The sequence below is a fragment of the Rhinolophus sinicus genome, chromosome X, assembly GCF_036562045.2.
Source record: "Rhinolophus sinicus isolate RSC01 chromosome X, ASM3656204v1, whole genome shotgun sequence".
NCBI classification, from domain to species: Eukaryota; Metazoa; Chordata; class Mammalia; order Chiroptera; family Rhinolophidae; genus Rhinolophus; species Rhinolophus sinicus.
In genome coordinates, this window is record NC_133768.1 from 40,611,723 (window position 1) to 40,632,630 (window position 20,908).

A 20,908-nucleotide genomic window follows, 5' to 3' on the forward strand; every position below is an offset into this window, starting at 1 on the left:
CAGAGGCATTGCTTAAACAAGTTTAAGGCTTTTCCTGTAATTAGTAGAAAGCTATTTTGGATGAAACTTGGACTGCCAAAGGGACATCAAAGCTTAGTTCTTGCTTCTCAGTCCTCATAAGAAAGGGAGAGCTTCAGAATAGTCATATTGACACCTAGCTACAAATTCAAGTACTAGCTATAGGAAAAATTTGCCACTAAAGTAATGTCAGAAGCTTTTCAATAAAGGTGAAAAGGATACCATAAATAGATTAAATTCTGATTAACAGTTAATATTAGCGAAAAGAGTAGCAAATGGTACCTAGTTATATAGTTAATTCTGCTCTCTCATTACTATACTTAAGTATGATATTCTTTAGGGTTGCTATGCTTGAGTATTTTAATAAACTTGCATTTTGATTTTTGTTAATGAACTAACTAGATAACTCATCATTTTCATATCAAAATGAAAAGCTTTTGCACAGCAAAAGAAACCATCTACAAAATAAAGAGGCAGCCAACCGAATGGGAGAAGATATTTGCAAACAACACCTCTGATAAGGGGCTAATATCCAAAATATATAAAGAACTCATACAACTCAACAACAAACAATACAGTTGAAAAATGGGCAAGAGGACCTGAACAGATATTTCTCCCAAGAAGACATACAAATGGCCAACATATATATAAAAAGATGCTCAACTTCACTAGCTACCGTGTTTCCCCGAAAATAAGACCTAACCGGAAAATAAGCCCTAGCATGATTTTTCAGGATGACATGCCCTGAACATAAGACCTAATGCATCTTTTGGAGCAAAAATTGATATAAGACCCGGTCTTATTTTCAGAGAAACATGGTATTATGGAAATGCAAATCAAAACCAAAATGAGATACCACCTCACACTTTTTTGAATGACTATTATCAACAAAACAAGTAATAACAAGTGTTGGAGAGATTGTGGAGAAAAAGAAACCTTCATACATTGTTGGTGGGAATTTAAATTGGTACAGCCACTATGGAAAACTGTATGGAGGTTCCTCAAAAAATTAAGAATAGAATTACCATATGACTCGGCAATCCCTCTTCTGGGTATCTACGGAAAAAATCTGAAGACATTTATCTGTAAAGTTATATGTACCCCTATGATCATTGCAGCATTATTCACGGTGGCCAAGACATGGAAACAAGCAAAGTGTCCTTCAATAGATGATTAGATAAAAAAAGATGTGGTACATATACACAATGGAATATTACTCTACCATAAGAAAAGATGAAATACTGCCATTTGTGACAACATGGATGGATCTTGATATCATCATGCTAAGCAAAATAAGTCAGACAAAAAAAGTCGAGAACCATATGACTTTACTCATATGTGGGGTATAAAGCTGAAAGCAACAAACAAACAAGACAAACAAACAAGCAAACATTCACAGATACAGACAACACTTTAGTGGTTACCAGAGGGTCAGGGAGGATGTGCGGAGGTAGAAGAGGGTAAAGGGGTTCAAATATATGGTGACGGGAGGAAATTTGACTTTGGGTGGTGAACACACAATGCAATATATAGATGATGTAATATAGAATTGTGCACTTGAAACCTATATAATTTTATTAACTGATGTAACTCCAATATATTTAATAAAAAATAAAATTTTAAAATGTCCTCCCCCCAAATTAACTATGTTTATGATCAAAAACTAGTAATTCAGGATCACATAATCAATACAGGGTTGCTACTAATGCATTATGTCCCTTCATGTGAGTTAGAAAAATACTACAGCCCTCTGAGAGGATATGAGGCAGCCCTGCCTGCCATCACCTACTTATTGGGAATACACCTGAATTGCTAAGTCCATTTTTTGAGGGTTGAATATATTAAAAGTTATCTGCGTACCTAAAGATAGAAAGTGATGAGAGTATCATGGCACATATACAAATAATACTAAAATGAGCTACCATTTGCATATTTCTTATTTTTACATCTAATTATGTTTTAAATCTAAATTCTCAGTCATCCCAATAAATTTAAAAAAAAAAAAGAAAAAAAGCATATTTTTTTAAATTTATTTTTTAAATTTATTGGGGTGACAATTGTTAGTAAAATTACATAGATTTCAGGTGTACAATTCGAAATAAGTCAGACAGAAAAAGCAGAGAACCATGTGATTTCACTGATATGTGGTATATAAACCAAAAGCAACAAAAGAAAAAAGCATATTTTTATAAAATAGTTCAGCCACAGTTTATTGAGTGACGGACAGTATGTTAGGCCCCAAGGGCCTCATCCTTATAGCCCTAATGGGATATGTAAGCTGATAATCTCAGTACATATGCAAATGAGAAGCAGACGTTTGTATAAGATGCTATGGGAGCCCAGAGGAAGGGCACCTAACCCAGAAGGGATACAGTGAATACTCACTGAAGGAGAGTGCTGAGCTGAGCTGAGTCAGTGACACATTACTGGCTTCATTTAAGGACCACAAAGACTAAGCCACAGAAACGTTAAGCAATTTATCCTATATTGCACAGCTATGTAAAGTGCAATTATGATTAGAACCAATGTGAAGTAACTCCCAATCTAAGAAAGAGTTCAAACTATTGAATGGTCATAAGATACCATTTGGATTTATTTGAGAAATAAATTTTATTTGCAATAATATTTAAGAAAGTTCCATATTTATATGCCTCACAGAAACATACGTACATTAGAATATTAGAAAAATGAAAGCACGCCAAAACAACCCAAGCCTGCAGCCTTCTAGGATAGCTAATTAACACCTATGCCACAATCCTGGCAACTTTCAGTTCTTCATTTTGTAGTTGCTGCAGACTCTTGCTACATGAAGATGCATTGCATATAAATGAAGCATCAGCTCAAACTTCCTCAGATACCAAGTTTAAGAGGTTTGTGTCGTTCAAATCATTCTCCAAAGTTCTTCAACCACCAAAGGCAACAAACGAAAGTATTGCTAATTAAATGTGTAATTAGGGTTTATTATAACTAGCATATATTTGTTTAAAGTCTCATTCACCACTGCTTTGAATTGGTTTTGTCCTGTTTTTATTTGTGCTTAATTGTCCTATTTTATATGCATTTAATTTTGTAGGATACTTCATATTCTTTTTGGATGCAGGCAGGGTGCAAATTCTAAATAAATAACAATAGATTAAATTTATGTAGAGTTGGTTCTTTTATGTGTTGCATATACACTTTATAGTACTCTGGAGCACCTTACAAAATCAATGCGTATGGTACATTTATGCCCATTTTGTAGGAGTTGGAAAAATTTTGCTGCTTTAAATTATTACAGAGGCTTACAGTTTATATATATATATCACAATATGTAGCTTATACTACATATTGCTAGGTATAGCTATAATTTACTTAGTATGGTGTCCTTGGTCAGGAACACAATCCCCAACAATAAAAATGTTCCTACAAGCAAAGACAGTGCACATTATGACAACCCACTTTTATGAGACAGTTGTAACACATTCCTGAGGTGGGGGAAGGGAGGAACTCTCTACAATGGACATGTTTCCAGGAGAGTATTATCTACTTTCTGGAATATCTGAGGCCAAATTTTAAACTCTGACTTGCTTCTTTTTGCTATTCACTGTGTTCCTACGTCACCAGCATTCTTCCTAAGAAGCCAGTAATAAACAGGAAGTGCAAACTCACTTTCCTGTTAGCTGAAACAATTGGGAAGGTACATCAGTTACAAACCCATTTTAGCATAGAAGGCGACTAATGAAATACTTCTTGTGTTTATGTTAAATATTGGGCTTTCATTTAAGATTTCATTGAGAGAAACATGAAAAGATTCTACTGCTAGAAAGGTAAACACTGGACTAGTTGATCCCCAAAGGCCCTTTTTAGGATATTATATGGGTTCACAATACTGAAAATAAAAGGTTTCACTGGATTCCCATCATGGTTTCTTACTTTTGCTGTAGAAAACCCTGAGATACAAAATATGAAAAAATGTCAAGGAGAAAATAGACTAGACTCTTACAAAAGTGGAATGTGGGGGGAAAATCCAAGATGGTGGAGTAGATAAATGCTGTGCTTGCCTCCTCCTATGAACACATTAAAATTACAACTAAATTATAGGACAGTCAATCTGGAGAACCATCTGAAGTCTACCGGAACAGAAGTCCTATAACTAAGAATGCAAAAAAGAAGACACATTGAGTCTGGTAGGAGAGGTAGAGAAGCAAAATGGCAGGCCCCACACCTGCATGTGGCGGTTGACAATCGGTAGGGATATCTTGGCCACGGAGGTTCCCCTTGGAGGAGTGAGGGACCCCTGGCCCATACCAGGCTCCCCAGCCGAGAGTACAGGTGCCAGAAAGAGGAGCCACCACATATGGCTGTGAAAAACGGGGGATGCCAACAGTCCGGGTGAGATGGGAGATTGTGAGAAACCCAGAAATCCTCTTAAAGGGCCTGTGCACAGACTCACTCACTCGCAGGCACTCATCCTGGGCTCTGGCAGAGGGACAGTAATGCAGGGGGCATGGAGAAATACGGGGAAAGACTGAGTTGTATGGCTTTGAGGTGAGAACTTGAGGGACATTTGCCATTTTCTTTTTCATTTTTCTGCTCCCCCCCCATTTCTCTTTGGATACAAACTGAATGTCATACAATTTAATTCATTCTGACGCTAACTACCTGGAGTTAGCACAGGCAGGTTAAGGGCTCAGTCTCACAAGACTGTCTCCCCCCGCCATTTCCCCACCACACACACACTTTAAACACCTATCGCAAGTACCCACACTTCTGTCTGACTTGGCTACAAATTAGGGGTTCCAGTGACCACCTCTTAGGTTCAATAATTTGCTATAATAGCTCACAGAACTCTGGGCAACACTTTATTTATTTTCAGTTTATTTACTATTACTGGTTTATTATAAAAGATACAAATGAACAGCCAAATCAAAAGGCACATAGGGCAAGTTCCATAAGGGTCCTGAGTGCAGAATCTTATGTCCCCATGGAGGTTAGTGTGTGCCACCCTCTTTGCAAGTCAACATTTGCTATTTTCCCTGTGTAGTATCCTTCTCCCATGCAGCAGGCAGGCGGGTGCCATCTTGTCTGTGTTGAGCTCTCCCTCCACACCCATGGCCATATTGAATCTGAATTGCTCTGGTGAGCTCCACTCACTCCAACCTGGTGACTCCCTGGGATCCCGCCCCTCCCACTAGCCCAATGCCCAAGGCACTTTCTCATAAGCAGCCAGCCCAGCCCACATTACACTTTTTCTTGGAAAACTATCAGGGATCTGTGGGCTCCAGGAAGGCATCAACTGTCCTCGGTGTACTCTGAGACTGTTGTTGAGTAGCTACAGGTTCACTACTGGCACGAAACCAGAATCTAGATTAACCTGGTGAACACAAATCATCCCATTCTGGTGACTCCCTGAGACCCCACCTCACCCAACTTATGTACCACATGAGGCTTTATCAGCAGCTGAATCCTACAGGAGCTGGCAGCTGGCAGCAGGTCTTGGGGTGCCCTGGGCTTTTTGTCCAGGTACTGGTGGCAGCCATCCTCGGTTCACAGCATGGCCTCCCCCACATGTCTCCAGGTTTAGCACAGACAGCCACCAACCAAAGATCATTTTGCAGCTCCTACCAGGTAGTTCCTGGCTGGTAACAGGCAGCCCCACCCAAGGGGCCCCAGAACCAACATACTTGGAGGTTGGCTTCAGACCGCAGCAGAGCACCACCCAATTAGCCTCACATATGGCACACCCAAAAGATGGTATCAACAGGCACCAGAACCTTCTGGGAAAAATTGCCCTCAGTGTGGTAAGCCCCCTTCACAGAAGCCCAGAAGCTGTGGACATGGATAAACCCCACAGCCAGTCAGCCTGAGGGTCAATCTCACCTACTGACATGCCAATAGCAATCAAAGCTCAACTATAACAGTAGGGCAGAGACAACACATACAAGGGGCACTCCTGGGGCACCTGGAGAAGGTGACCAGGGAGACTGCCACTGGGCCCCACAAGGTACTTACTACATAAGGCCACCCGGCCAGGATTGGAAGACATAGCAGATTTACCTAATACATAGAAACAAACACAGAGAGGTAACCAAAGAAATACATCCCAAATGAAAGAACAGAAGAAAACTCCAGAAAAAGTACTAAATGTAATGGAGGCAAGCAATCTACCAGATACAGAGTTCAAAATAATGGTTATAAGGATGCTCAAGGAGCTTAGTGAGAACTTCAACAAAGAGACAGCAAGCATAAAATAGGACATAGAAACCATAAAAAAGTCAGAAGTGAAGAATACAATACCTGAAACGAAGAATGCACTACAAGGAATCACTAGCAGACTAGATGAAGCAGAAGATCGAATTTGGAAGCAATTTTGAAGACAAGGTAGCACAAAACACCCAATTAGAACAGCAAAATGGAAAAAGAATTTTTAAAAAATGAGGATAGTTTAATGGCCTTCTAGGACAATATCAAGCACAACAACATTTGCATCGTAGGGGTACCAGAAGGAGAAGAGAGAGAGAGCAAGGAATTGAAAACCTATTTGAAGAAATAATGATTGAAAACTTTCTTAACCTGGGGGGAAAAATAGACATACAAACCCAGGAAGTGCAGAGAGTCCCAAACAAGATGAACCCAAAGAGGCCCACACCAAGACACATTATATAATTAAAATGGCAAAGGTTAAAGACAAAGAGAGAATCCTAAAATCAGCAAGAGAAAGGCATCTAGTTATTTATAAGGGAGCTCCCATAAGATTGTCAGTAAATTATTTTAACAGTTTGCCGGCCAGAAGGGATCGGCACAAAATATTCAAAGTGATGAAAAGCAAGGACCTACAATCAAGATTGCTCTACCCATAGACACAGACAATAGTTTAGTGGTTACCAGAGGGTAGCGAGGGAGGGGGTGGTAGATGAGGGTAAAGGGGATCAAATATATGGTGATGGAAGAAGAACTGACTCTAGGTGGTGAACACACAATGGGATTTATAGATGATGTAATACAGAATTGTACACCTGAAATCTATGTAACTTTACTAACAATTGTCACTCCAATAAACTTTAATTTAAATAAATAAATAAATAAATAAATAAATAAATAAAAGATTACTCTACCCAGCAAAGCTATCATTTAGAATCAAAGGACAGATAAAAAGCTTCCCAGACAAGAAAAATCTAAAGGAAATTATCACCACTACACCAGTATTACAAGGAATGTTAGAGACACTTCTTTAAGACAAAAATATATATACAGAGGGTTTATATATATTATACACACACATATATATATATATATATATATATATATGAACAGACAAAATAGACTTTAAAACAAAGGCTGTAACAAGAGACAAAGAACAACCTAATAATCCCACTTGTGGGTATTAATCTTTTTTTTTTTAAATTTATTGGTGTGACAATTGTTAGTAAAATTACATCCAAAGAAATCCAAAACAGTACTTAGAGGGGAGGTTAGCATCCATATGTTCATTGCTGCATTATTTACAATAGCCAAGATATGAAGACAATCTGGGTGTCCCTGAATGTATGAATGAATAAAGAAGAGGTGGTACATATATACAATGGAATATTACCCAGCCATAAAAAATGAAATCTTGCCATCTGCAACAATATGGATGGACCTAGAGGGTATTGTGTTGAGTGTAGTAAGTCAGACAGAGAAAGACAAATGTCAAACGACTTCACTTATAAGTGGAATCTAAAGAACAAAATAAACAAATGAAACAGAAACAAACTCATAGATACAGAGAACATTGTGATGGTTGCCAGATGGCAGGGGGGTTGTGGGGTGGGTGAAAAAGAGGAAGGGATTAGAAGTACAAATTGGTTGTTACAAAGTAGTCATGAGGATGTAAAGTATGGCCTAAGGAATATAGTCAATAATATTGCAACAACTATGTATTGTGTCAGATGGGCACTAGATTTATCGAGGTGATAAATGAGAGGGGGGGGTTTGGGGAGGGTGAAAAGGTGAAGGGATTAAGAAGTACAAATTTTTAGTTACAAAATAGTCATGGGGATGTAAAGTAAAGCACAGGAAATATAATCAATAATATGGTAATAACTATGTATAGTGCCAGGTGGATACTAGACTACTCAGGGGGATCAGTTCTTAAAACGATATAAATGTCTAACCACTATGCTATACACCTGAAGTTAATGTAAAATAATACTGAATGTCAACTGTAATTGAAAATTTTAAAAGGGGAGAAAACGGTGAAGGGAAATAAGAAGTTCAAATTTCCAGGCATAAACCAAATAAGTCATGGGGATATAATGTACAGCATAGGGAATATAGTCAATAATATTGATAGCGTGGTACAGTGTCAGATGGTTGATGGACTTATAATGGTGATCACTGCTTTAGGTATATAAATGTTGAATAACTATGGGGTACATCTGAAACTAATATAATATCATACGTTAGCTATATTTTTAATAAAAATCCTTTTTAAAAAGTGGAATGAGGGTCCAAAACAGTAGGAAAAGGACACTAAATAATGTAATTGTTTTCTTCCATTTTTATCTTTAGTAATTTAATTTGGAATTTGGCGTACAAAGAAAAAGAGTTAGATAGTTTTTAATTATATGCCTCATCAGTCAACCTTCTGCTTCAGCCATGTTATTTTACTAATTAATAGCTCTCCAATGGTTTAACCTCATCAGTCAGATGATATGCACAGTTGTCAGTTGTTTTCAATGTTTCGATAGGACTTTCCACATCTGTTTTATTTTCTACACTATTTCAATCTGTACTCTATGATTCTATCAAAGTGGTACTTTTTTATAACTCCGTATACTAAGGCCTCACTCTGCTGTCTGTAGGCTCTGGCCTCAACTGCTCAATTCAAACATAACCTAGCTTCTACCTGATATCTTTCACTGTCACTGCTTAATTCAATTCTGGTTCTCTCTAGGTCTGAGGAGGATATATCGTTTCCACTTATCTCAAACAATGTCTCTATTTTCCCATAAATTTCTAACATCAATGTGAATTTGCTATCAGGCAGTCCCTCATACTTGAATCGAATCCATCCCTGAAAACTTGTTGGATAGTGAATTTTGGATAGTGGGAAACTTTATTCCATTATTCTAAACTGGAAAAGTAATAATGAATTCCCATTCCATCTTAAAAACCCCAACCAATTTCCTCAGACATCACAAAAACACTCTAAAGTACTCATGTAACAATCTTCCACACACGTATCATATTGTAAAGCTTTTAAAACACCAATTGCTTAATGAACTAATTCGTAGATATATTTATGTCTACTTCACAGTGACGCCATACAATTCTGGATATAACCCACCTCCCACCCCCACCAAAAATAAAAGCAAGCTTTGAAGCTGCCTGGGAAAGTCTACCCTGGGAATGTCTATCTTTGTTTTCCACTATTAGAAGAAAAGATGAAGGAACTCTTTTAAAAGTTTAGTGCTGATGAGAGATGATGGAAAGGCTTTTCCAGGAATTTCTAGAAAGAGGACTAGTGAGAAGCAATATACTAGGAAAACCATGAAGAGAGCCACTAAATGGGTGCTTGATTTTATGTGAAGCTAAGGAGAAGTAAAAAAAAAAAAAATGTCCTGGAGATGTCAACAAGTTAAGTAAATTAAAGCAAAGGAGACCACGGCAATGCCAAAATTATTATTTCAATTAGTTTTTTTAATTAAAGTTTATTGGGGTGACAATTGTTAGTAAAGTTACATAGATTTCAGAAATGATGTAATATTTTAATTAGTTTTAACAGTCAATCAGAGTAAGGTGAGGGAGTGAGAAAGGGACAGCAATATCCAAATTCTGGGTAAGAGAAAAGTTATGTTTTACTCAAACCTGGCAGGAGAGAAATTGTCACAGTAAGCATTAATTGAGGTTAGTGAGAAGGGCACCAACGAGTTGATTTTCTGAAATCAATAATCTTGTTCTGTAGCCTCATTTACTTTTCCTCTTTTCTGTTTATACTAAGCTGTTTTCATAAAGCGACATTACAATTTTCCTTTTATATTGTAAGGTACATATACAGTGATGCAAATAAACCATGAAATAATGTTAAAGGTACATAATAAATGCAAATGACACTTATTAAGGGAAAATTAACAATCAAAGTAATTCTAAAATGGGACACAGAGCCCCTGTGAAAGTTGGGGTTCAGAGCATGGTGCTGTGATGCTGGAACCAGCTTCAGCAGAGTGAGGACTCAATTGACAGAGCCCAAGGTTAACGAAAACTTTCCTGGTTTCAAGTGCCTCTACTCACAGCCAAGGGGATTAACAAATTTTACTCAGCAGGTACCTTTCACTGACTGCCTCAAACCGCAAAATCCCAGAAGAGAACAGGTAGAGACATTAGTTGCAGGAGAAGGCAAATGAAGGAACATTCAGGATTCTACATGTTCTTAGTTGAGCCCTGCAAACAGTGCTTTCATCCCCCTCCTATTCCTGGAGGCAGGGGCCAGGTTCAGCCCTCAGGCCCATTGCCTCTTGTTTCAGAACTCTGTAAAGCCCTGGGTAGAAGCATCACACCCATCTCTCAGAACCCCACAGTATCATGTGCCTCTCCTAGCCCTGTGCTATGAGGGAGACAAAAGGGGTGGGAATCCCTGTCCTCAGGGGCCAAGTTCTCTTTCACAGGCTCTTTAAAGCAAAAGGTTTAAACAGCAAGTGCCTGTAATGCTTTGGAAGTTGAAAATCTCTAGGTGCTACAGACAAAGCTGAAGATTCTGTTCTTATGCAATACTGCATTACACATGCCTTTTAAATTACTGATTCAACCTTGGTTGGATTGTATACAGCTTATTAACTCTCTCAATGTTCTACCACATTTGGTTAACAAAAGCTGGATGAATTCAATATTGTCTCCTTATAATTGTTGATAATGTCCTCACACATACATATTTCCCTTCTTGGTAGGAAGTACCCAGATAAGCATGATTCAGGGTAACTTTTTGTTAAAGAGATAAAGCCATCAATACATTTTTGCATTCAGTTAAAAATGACCAATAGAACCTTGAGCATATTATGCTGAGATAAGTCAGACAAAGACAAATACTGTAGGATATCACATATATGTGGAATCTAAAAAGGTTAAACCTGTAAAAAATAGAGAGTAAAATGGTAGTTATGAGGGGTTGGAGAGGGGTTAAGAGTGATGGTGTTTAAGGGTACAAACTTTTCACGAATAGTAAATAAGCCATAGAGATCTAATGCACAGTATAATAAATACAGAGAATACTATTGTATATAATTATGCACTGTGATAAATATCACTACATCAGCAATTGTATTACAATATAGAAATGTACTGAAGTACCACGCTGTATACCTTAAACTTACACAATGCTACATGTCAAATTCATTCAATACATGAAAGTGACCTAATAGAGTCTCAGAAATATAGATTTTTCCTTTTGGAAATTTAACCATGGGAAAAAGGTGGATTTTGTTCTGGGTGTCTTCCAAACCCAAGTCACAAAAGCTAGCTGGACAAATGAAATCCGGATGTCCAAAAAATGCAGTTAGTAAATGTGAGCTCGAACTGCCATTTGTATGTGGGACATTTGCTGTGTCTACATAAAATGTACTCTCTCATTGCTTTACACTGCAAATACATCCCTGAACATTTATGTTTCAAGCACATGTTTATCAATCAGATCATACAGGCATCTGACTAGATAAACTTGAAGCTAAAATTAACAAGTGTTTCCTAAAAACAATGTAGAACAATGCACATGATCTAACAATTAAGTGGGGGATGTAAGTGGGGCAAGGGAAAGCCTGAGACACAACTGCACATTCCCTAAAGTTGTCCTATGGTAGACTATTGAGCACATATAGGCATATATTCAGAGAAAATAAATGAAAAATATATCAAAACATTAACAGCAATTGTCTCTTGCATGGTGGGGGTGCTATATAATTTTTATTTACTTTTTAAAAGCTTTTTTTGATTTTCCACATCCTCTGAAATCAGCATATATTCCTTTGTTTCATTACATTGAATTTTTGTTTAAGAAAGGTATGCTGAGAGAATTAATTATTTAAGTGAATGCCTCAGTAAAGAGTCTGGTAAAACAAATAATCACCCCCTGAATATCTGTTTTGGTAACTGGGGCTTCTCATTTACCAGTGTTGCTTAAAGGAAGTCTCATCTATATGACTTTGCCAATCATAGAATCCTCTGTGCTACCGTAAGCACATAGGACATAGAGCAGGTAATTTAATTTTTAAATAAGTAAATGAATTTTAAAAATTGGAAAACATTGAGTCATATTCTCTGCTGATAAATCTGACTTTCAAGTTTTATGTATTTGCAAAAGTTGAGCCTTTTATCACTCTACAGAACAGACATTTAAGTGACCACATGTAAGAACCCTATTTTTAAGTTGGGTAAGGGTTCTTCTCTGCTAGGTTTGGGAATGTGTCTAATTTGGAAGTTAATAGTAAGAAAGTAATTGCTTTATTGTTTATCATCAACTCTTGAGTTTCTATAGTATTAGACGGGAACAATGATGCAGCTAAACCACAAATCATTTCTGTTTGGTTTGGAAAAGAGATATGATTTTTCCCCAGAAGGTTAGCCTTTGTAATTTTTTTCCCCCAAGGACAAGATTTGTCTTTCCTGAGTGCATAGTTTGACTAACTGGTGGGGAAGGTAACCAGAAATGGTCTGGGAGACAGGAAAGCCAGGCTGGGATTAAACTTTTACTACCTTTCAGTCTCAGGTGCTGAATTTAAGCTTCACTGGCACTGTTCTAGAATGATATTACCATTTCTTTGTGTAATATTTTCTAGTATTTAGAGTGGGGTGGGTGGAGGACACTTTTTCTTAAGAGATAGGATTCTTTTTTTCTCTCTCTTTGCTCTTTTTAAAAAAATCTCTTTAGAGGAATAAGGTTTAATGGTGTCAATGAGACTATGGCCAACTTGCCTTGGGTTAGGAGGATTTCTCTTCTACTCTTTTAAAATTCTGTTTTTGTTTTTCCTTTTGGGTGTGGAGAAGAATAAGGTCTATTGATTGTAGTGAAGTTAAAGGTATCTCTTCCTATGATGGAAGAATTTTTCCTAAAAAATTTTCTGGGGAAAAGATTCCTTGCTTTCAGTGGGGTTGAGGGAACACCTCTCTTTGGGTTTGGAGAATTTCTATTTTTTTAGAAAAAACAAACAAACTAGGTTTTGTGGAGAGGAACTATAAGGGCGACTGGTTTTAGTGAGGTTGGGGAGCCCTCCTCAGCAGGATTTTTCTTTCTTTCCCTTTTTTTTCTTAAAAATGAATAATTTATTAGGAAGAAATGAGTGGCTGCATCTCTTCTTGGAAGAATTTCTTTTTTCTTTCATTTTATTGAAAAAGAAAAAAGAAATACTTGAAGGCTGGAGGATAAATAACATCCCTGGGTTTGGTTGACATTTGGTGCATCTCCCCTTGGAGAAGCTGTAGAAAGATTTTTTCCCCTTCTTTTGTGGGGACAGGGGTGGAGGGGGTTGATCATCAGGAATAATATGCATTATCTTCCATAGGGCATTGGTGCACCTTCCTTAGGAGAATTTCTTCCTTTTAGTCTTTTACAAATTATCCCCTATTTTATTTTTTCTTCCTCCTTTTCCTTCCCTCCCTCCTTCTCTCACCCTCCCCTTCCTTCACCTCTCACCCACCCCTCTTTTTTGACTGGAAAAAAATGTTCAGGGACTGTGGTGAATTTGGGGAAATCTTATTCCCTAAAAAGGAGGTTCCTCTTTTAAAATACCCTATTCATTTTATGCCTTTGTACCCCCCTCCCCTCCACCACAGTTATAAATGTATTTACTTGTTTTGGGGAAAAGGGGACTTTGTTGAGGCTGAGGACATTTTTCCTTAAGAAGACTTTCTTGGTTTTGTTTCTGTTGCTCTCCTACCTTTTCTATTTATCTTTCCAATTAAAAAATTTCTTGTATTAAAAATAAAGCTTTTGTGTTTGGATAGATTCAGGTTAGCTCTCATTAGAAGGATTTACTTTTATTTTTTATTACTTAAAAATCTGCATTTGTTTTTGTTGTATTTTGACAACAAAAAAAAAGTTCTTGGGTCTTTGTGAGGCTAGAACATTTCTCCTCTTTGAGAGGATTTTGTTTTCTTCATTTCTTTGATATTCTCCCAACATACATGCCTTTCCATTATTAATTTTCTTTTCAATCTTAAAAAAAGTGTATTTTGAGAATAAAGTTAATGTGCTTTGGTGAAAATGGGGCATCTTCCCTTGGGAAAGATTTATTTCTATTGTTTCTTTTCCCCCCTTTCCTGGCAATTAAAAATTCAGGAGATTTGGTAAGACCAGGGTCCTGTCCTATAATATTTCTTTGTTTTTGTTAAATTAAAACATTTGTGTGTCTATGGGGTGGCAGGATTAGTCAATTTCATTAACTTTGATTATTTTGAAAGAATCTGCCCTTAAAAAGATTTCCTTTTTTGTTTGTTTGTTCTCAAAAGAAATAAAAAGGGGTGTGTTGTGTGAATAAAGGTTATTTCCTTCAGTGAGGCTGGAGACTGCTCTTAAGAGGATCTCCTTTTCTCTCCCTTTCTTTTAGTTCCTTTAGGAACTTTTTTCCCCTTTATTATTCATTTGCTTGTTTGTTTGTGGAAACGTAGTAGGTTCTTTATCTTGAAGGTGGAGGAACCATCTCTTTCTTTTACTTATTTTTAAAAAATTGAGATAACTCACGCATCATAAAATTCACCATTTTAAAGTGTACGTACACATCAGTAGTTTTTCATATATTCACAAGGTTGTGCAACCATCATAACTATCTAATTTTAGAACATTTTTATCATCCCCGAAAGAAGCCCTGTACTCTAGCTATCACCCACACTTCCTCCTCCCCACCCCAGCCCCTAGCAACCACTAATCTACTTTCTGTCTCTACGGATTTGCCTATTCTGGAAATTTTATATAATTGGAATAAATAACATTAGCGAGCTTTGGTGAGATTGGTGGACCTTCTGTTTGGAAGATTTATTTTTGCCTCCATAATTTTTGCAAGGGATTGGGCGCGGGCTGTGAGATGCATATAAAGTTTATAAGTTTCATGAATTTTTTAAAGTTAGAAATATGATTTACCTTGAGATGATTTCTCTTTCATTTTTATATTTTCTCTGGGGAATATAAATTTCATAGGATGTGGTGAGGGTGAGGAGCCTCTCCCTTTAGAATTTTTCTTTCTTTTTTTCTTAAAATAATTTTCAGGAGAGGGATAAGTTCCATTATCTGAGGTCACTGTCCTTTTCTCTCTCTCTTTTTTAAAATTGATAAATTTGTTCTTCTATTTTGAGAATAAGGTTTATTTGCTTTGCTGAGGGTGGGGCATCTCCCTTTAGGAATGGATGCTTTATTTTTTTAATACTTAAAATTATTATTTTTTCACTAAGGGAATTATAGTTAGCTGGCTTTGGAAAGGTTGGGCATCCTATCCCCAGCAGAATTTATATTTATTTTCTTTGCACAGAAAGGTCTGCTTTGGGAATAATAGGTTCAGGGTCATGTGCCTTTTCTCCTTCCTTCTCAGGCTCCTGTTCTATGACGGCCCCTGTGGGAGCATCTGACAGTCACTGCTTTGGAAAAAAATCAAGGCTGATGGAATGTCAGCTTAAAGATTGTTCTTAGACAACTGAGGAACCTATGTGTCACAGAAAGCCCTATGTTGAATATTTTTTAAAATCCACAATTGATAAATTAATAGTTATATCCTATTTAGGTGTCAAATTTTATTTTTGCCCTTCCCCACCCTGCTACCTTCTTCAGGGTAATAAAAGGTAATAACATAGAAGAAAGCATTCTGCAAACTGTAAATTGCCATACTAGCAGAAGGAATTATATAATCCTTACTATAATGCCCCTGAATGGTTTCCTGGCCTCTGTGGATTTTTTCCCCTTTCCTTGGAAGTACTTGGGGTAATGGCTCAGCCTTTCCTTTTGGGCTACAGATCTGTAGAAGCCCTACTCAGAGATTTTAATAAACACTAGAATTGTACTCCCAGAAATGAAAGACCACTGACCAAATATCTTGTTATCTTTTCTAGAACATCCTGTATCAAATGTCCAGTAGCTCTCAGAATATACTAAATAAATCAGACGGTATCATCAAAACCTGTCAAGGAGGTGGGAAAGAACCTAAGAGGAATGAAAGTAATTTCATCCTGACCTTCAACAGGTTGCACATTCGAGTCTAAAATCCTGAAGTTTTTGACAGTCACCGCAGATATTCTGTTCACTTAGGGAAAAAAAATTGTTACCCCTAAAACCTACAACATCATCATGATGTGCTGCTGCCGGGACTGCAGGGGATAAGGACACTTTCTAAGCCAATTTATTGTTAGTAATTTGCTTCTAAATTATGGTTCCAACATCCATTCTGAAAATGGAAAGATTGACTGCATTTCCTTAAAGGCTATCTATTCCAGGGTATTTAAATAAACATTTACTTCTCACTCTGAAATCAATGAGGACACATTTTCATTCTTTCACAGCAGCCCTCTTTCCCTTGTTGCTGGAAATGGAATTGATAGGTTTCAGCAAGTTTTTATTGAGGAAAAATAAGGAGGGCTGAATTCTACTAGGCAGTGGGAGGGAGAGACAGTATGTACTTTTGAGAAGCTCAGAAATAGGTAAGATGATAATATATTCAGGCAAGAATGACCAGATATCATATAAACAAATGCTTGCAACTTTGCAAGAAAATGTGTGCAAAACTACCAGGAAACAGTTCTGCTACAGTTTGAGGTGTAATGGTAGTTGCTGTGCAGTCATTAGGAGGGATACACAGATTCCCTCCCTACCCAGAAATAGAAGCCACACATATGTATTTCTTCTAAGATTTTCATCAGTCTCCTGTATGGTTTGATTATAATTTCATAGCTGGTCAAAACCCAATGAATAAAAATATAAACTCTTTCTTCAACACAGCTGAGGGGAGAGAAACAAATATGGTGCACTTCATGTAAGCCCCACTCCCCCCAAGAGAGTTATAGATTGTTAAAGAACCAATTCACACATCCTTACTTACACTTGCTGCCACCAGGTGGGAGACAACGGTTCATTTCCTGGAAATCAAAACATTTTTAGAAAGGAAGGAAATAGACAGGTTTGGTTCACAGACTGTGTGATCCTGGTAGCAATTCAGGAGGAGCACATGAGCCCCCTTTTCTCAGTCTCTACCCTCATTCTTGGCATAGATTTGCAACCAGCAGGTCCTGAAATCCCATAACAGAGCAGACTACACACTGGAAGATGTTGGTTTTTTTTTTTTTTTTTTAACTGCAATACCAGCCAGCAAAATTATCTGGAAGAAACATGCAGTCACATTCAAACACTTGGTTTTGCTCATTTCATCCTTTTACTTACTTATCAGGCTAGTTTCATGTTACTGGTATTGACTGTACCTTGCCATGTAGGATTTTAGTGTAGGGTGAAAGTTGTAATTTGGTTTGATCTCTGAGTGCGCGCACGCGTGTGTGTGTGTGTGTGTGTGTGTGTGTTGTGTGTGTGTGTTTGTGTGTTTCTCAAGCTTGCCGCATGGAGGCAGTATCTGAGAACAATGACACGCCAGTTAAGATGGCAACCTGTTTGCCTTGGATGTTAAGATGCAAGTCAGCAGGTTGTGGGTGCTATTTGCCTTAGGAGGATGCATCAGAGAATGGTCCTATCACTGAAGATCAGATGTTCCCATCTGCACCAGTGAACAATTACATAGCAATAGCTAAAGTATTGGAGAAGGGTTCAGGCTCCAGCAATCTGCAGCTTTCAAAGTTCTCTGGAGCCGCTGATGGGTTCATTTACAAGCTCCCATTAGTGGATAGTCAAGGTTTTTAACCTCATTTTGCAAGATAAGTGACTGAACAAATGACCAAGGGCAAAGTAAAACCCTGGGGGTTCCTGGTTCCCTGCCAGGGCTGCCAAATGCCCATGGGTCAATCATCTGAGTGGGCACTATGTAGAGGAAGCTAAACGGAATCCCTTTACCTTGATCCTCCTTATCTATCTGGCAACAGACAATTTCCTGTTAAGCTGGTGGAAGATGCTTTCTCACAGTCACAGAGCTCATCCTTGGAGCTCCTGGTCTTCAGTCAGTCTCCCAGAGGCCAAAGGGGTCATACATTTGCTAGACAGCCCTGTAATTAAGTCCCCAGGTGTCAGTTTCTCAGTCATGTTCCCAAAATCTCACTTAAGAAGGCCACACAGGTCAGGTGTACCCTGCTGGTCTCTTTCCCACCAGCTTTAGGAAAACTCTTCCCAAAAGACTAGAGCAAGCACCTGGGTTAGGGTGGCTTCCCACATCTAGCTGCCCCACCCTTTCCCTTCTTGAGATCGCTGCAGGAAAGGGCCGCTGCAGGAAGGAGAGAGATCCACCTCCTGGGGAGAGCGGGGTTGTTGGATTTTTTTAAAAAATTGTCTTAGTCTCCTACAATCTTATTTTATTTATTTTAAAACCTCTGCATTTTCTCCCTGTGAAACTTTTCACTTTAGCCTTTCTCTTTTTCAGTCGTTTATTATTGCAATTATTTTGCAAACTCAAGCCTCCCTGCTTATAAGTCAGGAAGCAACCAGCGCTTTCATTTCCAATTCGCGATGTCAACCCCTGCCCCTCCCCCTACATTCTACAAGTGTGCGGTCCACAGTAGAAGGATTCCAGAGCCGTGTCTCTGCGCCCTGCTTGGCAGCAGAATGAACGGGCATTGTTGGTGTGTTATTTGTTTCTGTGTTTCGGTTTTCCTGCAGTGGAAGCTAAATGAAGGTGTATGTATGTATTATGATTTTCACAGTCTCCTGGAACGAAGTTTAGGGGGAAGGAAAAGTAGGGGGCGGGGGAGCGCAGAGAAAGCAAGAAAAGACTTGCTGAAGAGCACACACTGGCTTCAGGGGTCCAAGGCAAACATCAAAAACCTTCTTTTTCCCACCTCCCCCCTCGGCCGGTGACCGAGGATCCTCCTCTTGTCTTCTTCCGGCTAAGTGCAACGTTTACGAAGGCATCTCTGAGGACTGGAAGAGATGAGGGTTCCCATTCACGCGCTCTCAAATAGCAACTCCTATTTTCGTGTCTCTAAACCAGGATTCCTGTAGCATTCCAAGTGGCCCCGGTGCGGGATGCCAATCGCCCCGCTTGTAAAGGGACCCATCACTATATCACTGTTTGCACGTACCTGCTGGGAAATCCTGCCGATAGATGGAATGGTGGCTTTGACACACGCATGCTCTCCCCCTCCTCCCAGGCGAACCCTGCCCTTCCCCTGCAGTGTGCGTGGGCACCGCCCATCCCCTCATCCCCACCCGGAGTACCAGCGCCCGGCAGCCCACAGTGGCACTGGGCACCTCCCTGGAGCGCAGCCAGTTATGCCCCAGCTGAGGACCCCCTCCCCAGTGGCAGGGAGGGGGCCAAGCGGACCGCTGCGGCTCCGCAGCTCGGGCCTCTGCGGCAGTGACCGCGGCTAAGAGGTGTGTCCCACCGCCCCCACTCAATCTCATCCCTGTGTGCCCGGGGTCAGCCCCAAACACCTCTGTAGGTCTCTTGCGCTCCCTGGGAGCAGCTTCCGTTTCTTTTTTCAAGATATAGGCGCTCACGGCACTGTCACTTCTCCTCATGAAGAAAAACTGCTCCGATTCCCACCTCAGGGCTGTCGCCTCTCATTTCTAGCCCCAAACAGCCCACTTTTGCTTCCACATGTTGCTTCCCGCCTCCCAACTGCTTCCCACTCCCCGGGCTCCCCTATTCCCACATCTTTTCGAGCATCTGTGCCAGTCAGTGGCAGCCAAATGGGATGCTAAGAGTACCCAGAGTTCCGTGAGCTCGATAGCCCTACGGCCTCACCTTGAATCTTTCTCCCCTGCTCCAGGGGGTCTTTTTCTTACCTTTATACTGGACAAGGGCACTGGTGTTCGGGGCGATGACGAGGTCTTTAGACCCGTCTCTGGAGCGACCACCGGACACTGCAACAGACGAGGTGCTGGACTCGGCTCCGGACAGGACTCTGGAGCTGGCTCAGGGCAGGACTCTGTGGCTGGTTCTCTGGCTGGTTCTGGGGCCGGCTCGGGGGCCGGTTCTATGGCTGGTACTAGGGTCGGCTCTGAGGCCGATTCTGTGGCTGGTTCTGGGGTCGGCTCAGGGGCCGGTTCCGTAGCTGGTTCTGAGATCGGCTGTGTGTCTAGTTCTGTAGCTGGTTCTGAGGTCGGCTCGGGGGCCAGTTCTGTATCTGGTTCTGGGATCGGTTCTGTGGCTTCCGGACAGGGTTCTGGAGCAAGCTCTGGACAACACTGTGGTGCCGGCTCTGGCGAAGGCGCGTGGAGCGGTGGAGGAGCCGGCGGCGGCGGCGGTGGTTGTGGCGGCGGCCAAGGCGGCGGCGGCTCTGGTGACTCCGCCGGCTGCTCTCCATCCTGAGGCGGGGCAGTGCCATGGGCTGCGGCCGCCCCGCGGTCCATGGCCGCACACCGCTTCAGGTCTGGGCAGCTTGTGCTCCTAAGCTTGGAGGGCTAAAGAACCCTCAGGCGCCCTGCCCCCTCCAGTTCGACAACCCCTAGCGGGGTGCCAAACTTTCCTCCGCCCCACTCCATGGCTGGCTCTGCTTTGAGGTCTAACTCGGGGCTCTCAACGTCTCCCAGTGCTGGAACACGCCCCTCCGTGAGCGCACACCTCTTCGTAAGCAGCCACAGGCCCGGTGGGCGGGAAGCAGAGGGGCTTGCGAGCGCCGACTGGACAGAGCGCTTGATGACCTCCTAGCGACGCGCGGGAGGGGAGGGGGTGAGACAAAAAGGGGAGGGGGAGTAGAGCAGCTGGGGGGGGTGTTGGAGCCTGGCCGCGCTTAACCCTTTAGTGACACGAATGCAAAAAAGAAAAAAAAAGCCAGATGCGAACTCGGGGGTCTTTGCAACCCCCTT

At 40.3% G+C, this 20,908-nt stretch overlaps 1 protein-coding gene across 1 annotated transcript in view; it reads right to left on the minus strand.

Annotated features, from left to right (window-relative positions):
• Positions 1-20,581, minus strand: part of DGKK (diacylglycerol kinase kappa) — a 137,450-nt gene extending 116,869 nt beyond the window's left edge. Inside the window, exon 1 of the mRNA XM_019718795.2 lies at positions 19,886-20,581. Coding sequence (XP_019574354.2) covers positions 19,886-20,452 — 567 coding nt within the window. The 5' untranslated portion in view covers positions 20,453-20,581. The remainder of the gene's footprint in view (positions 1-19,885) is intronic.
• Positions 20,582-20,908: the final 327 nt, after the last annotated feature.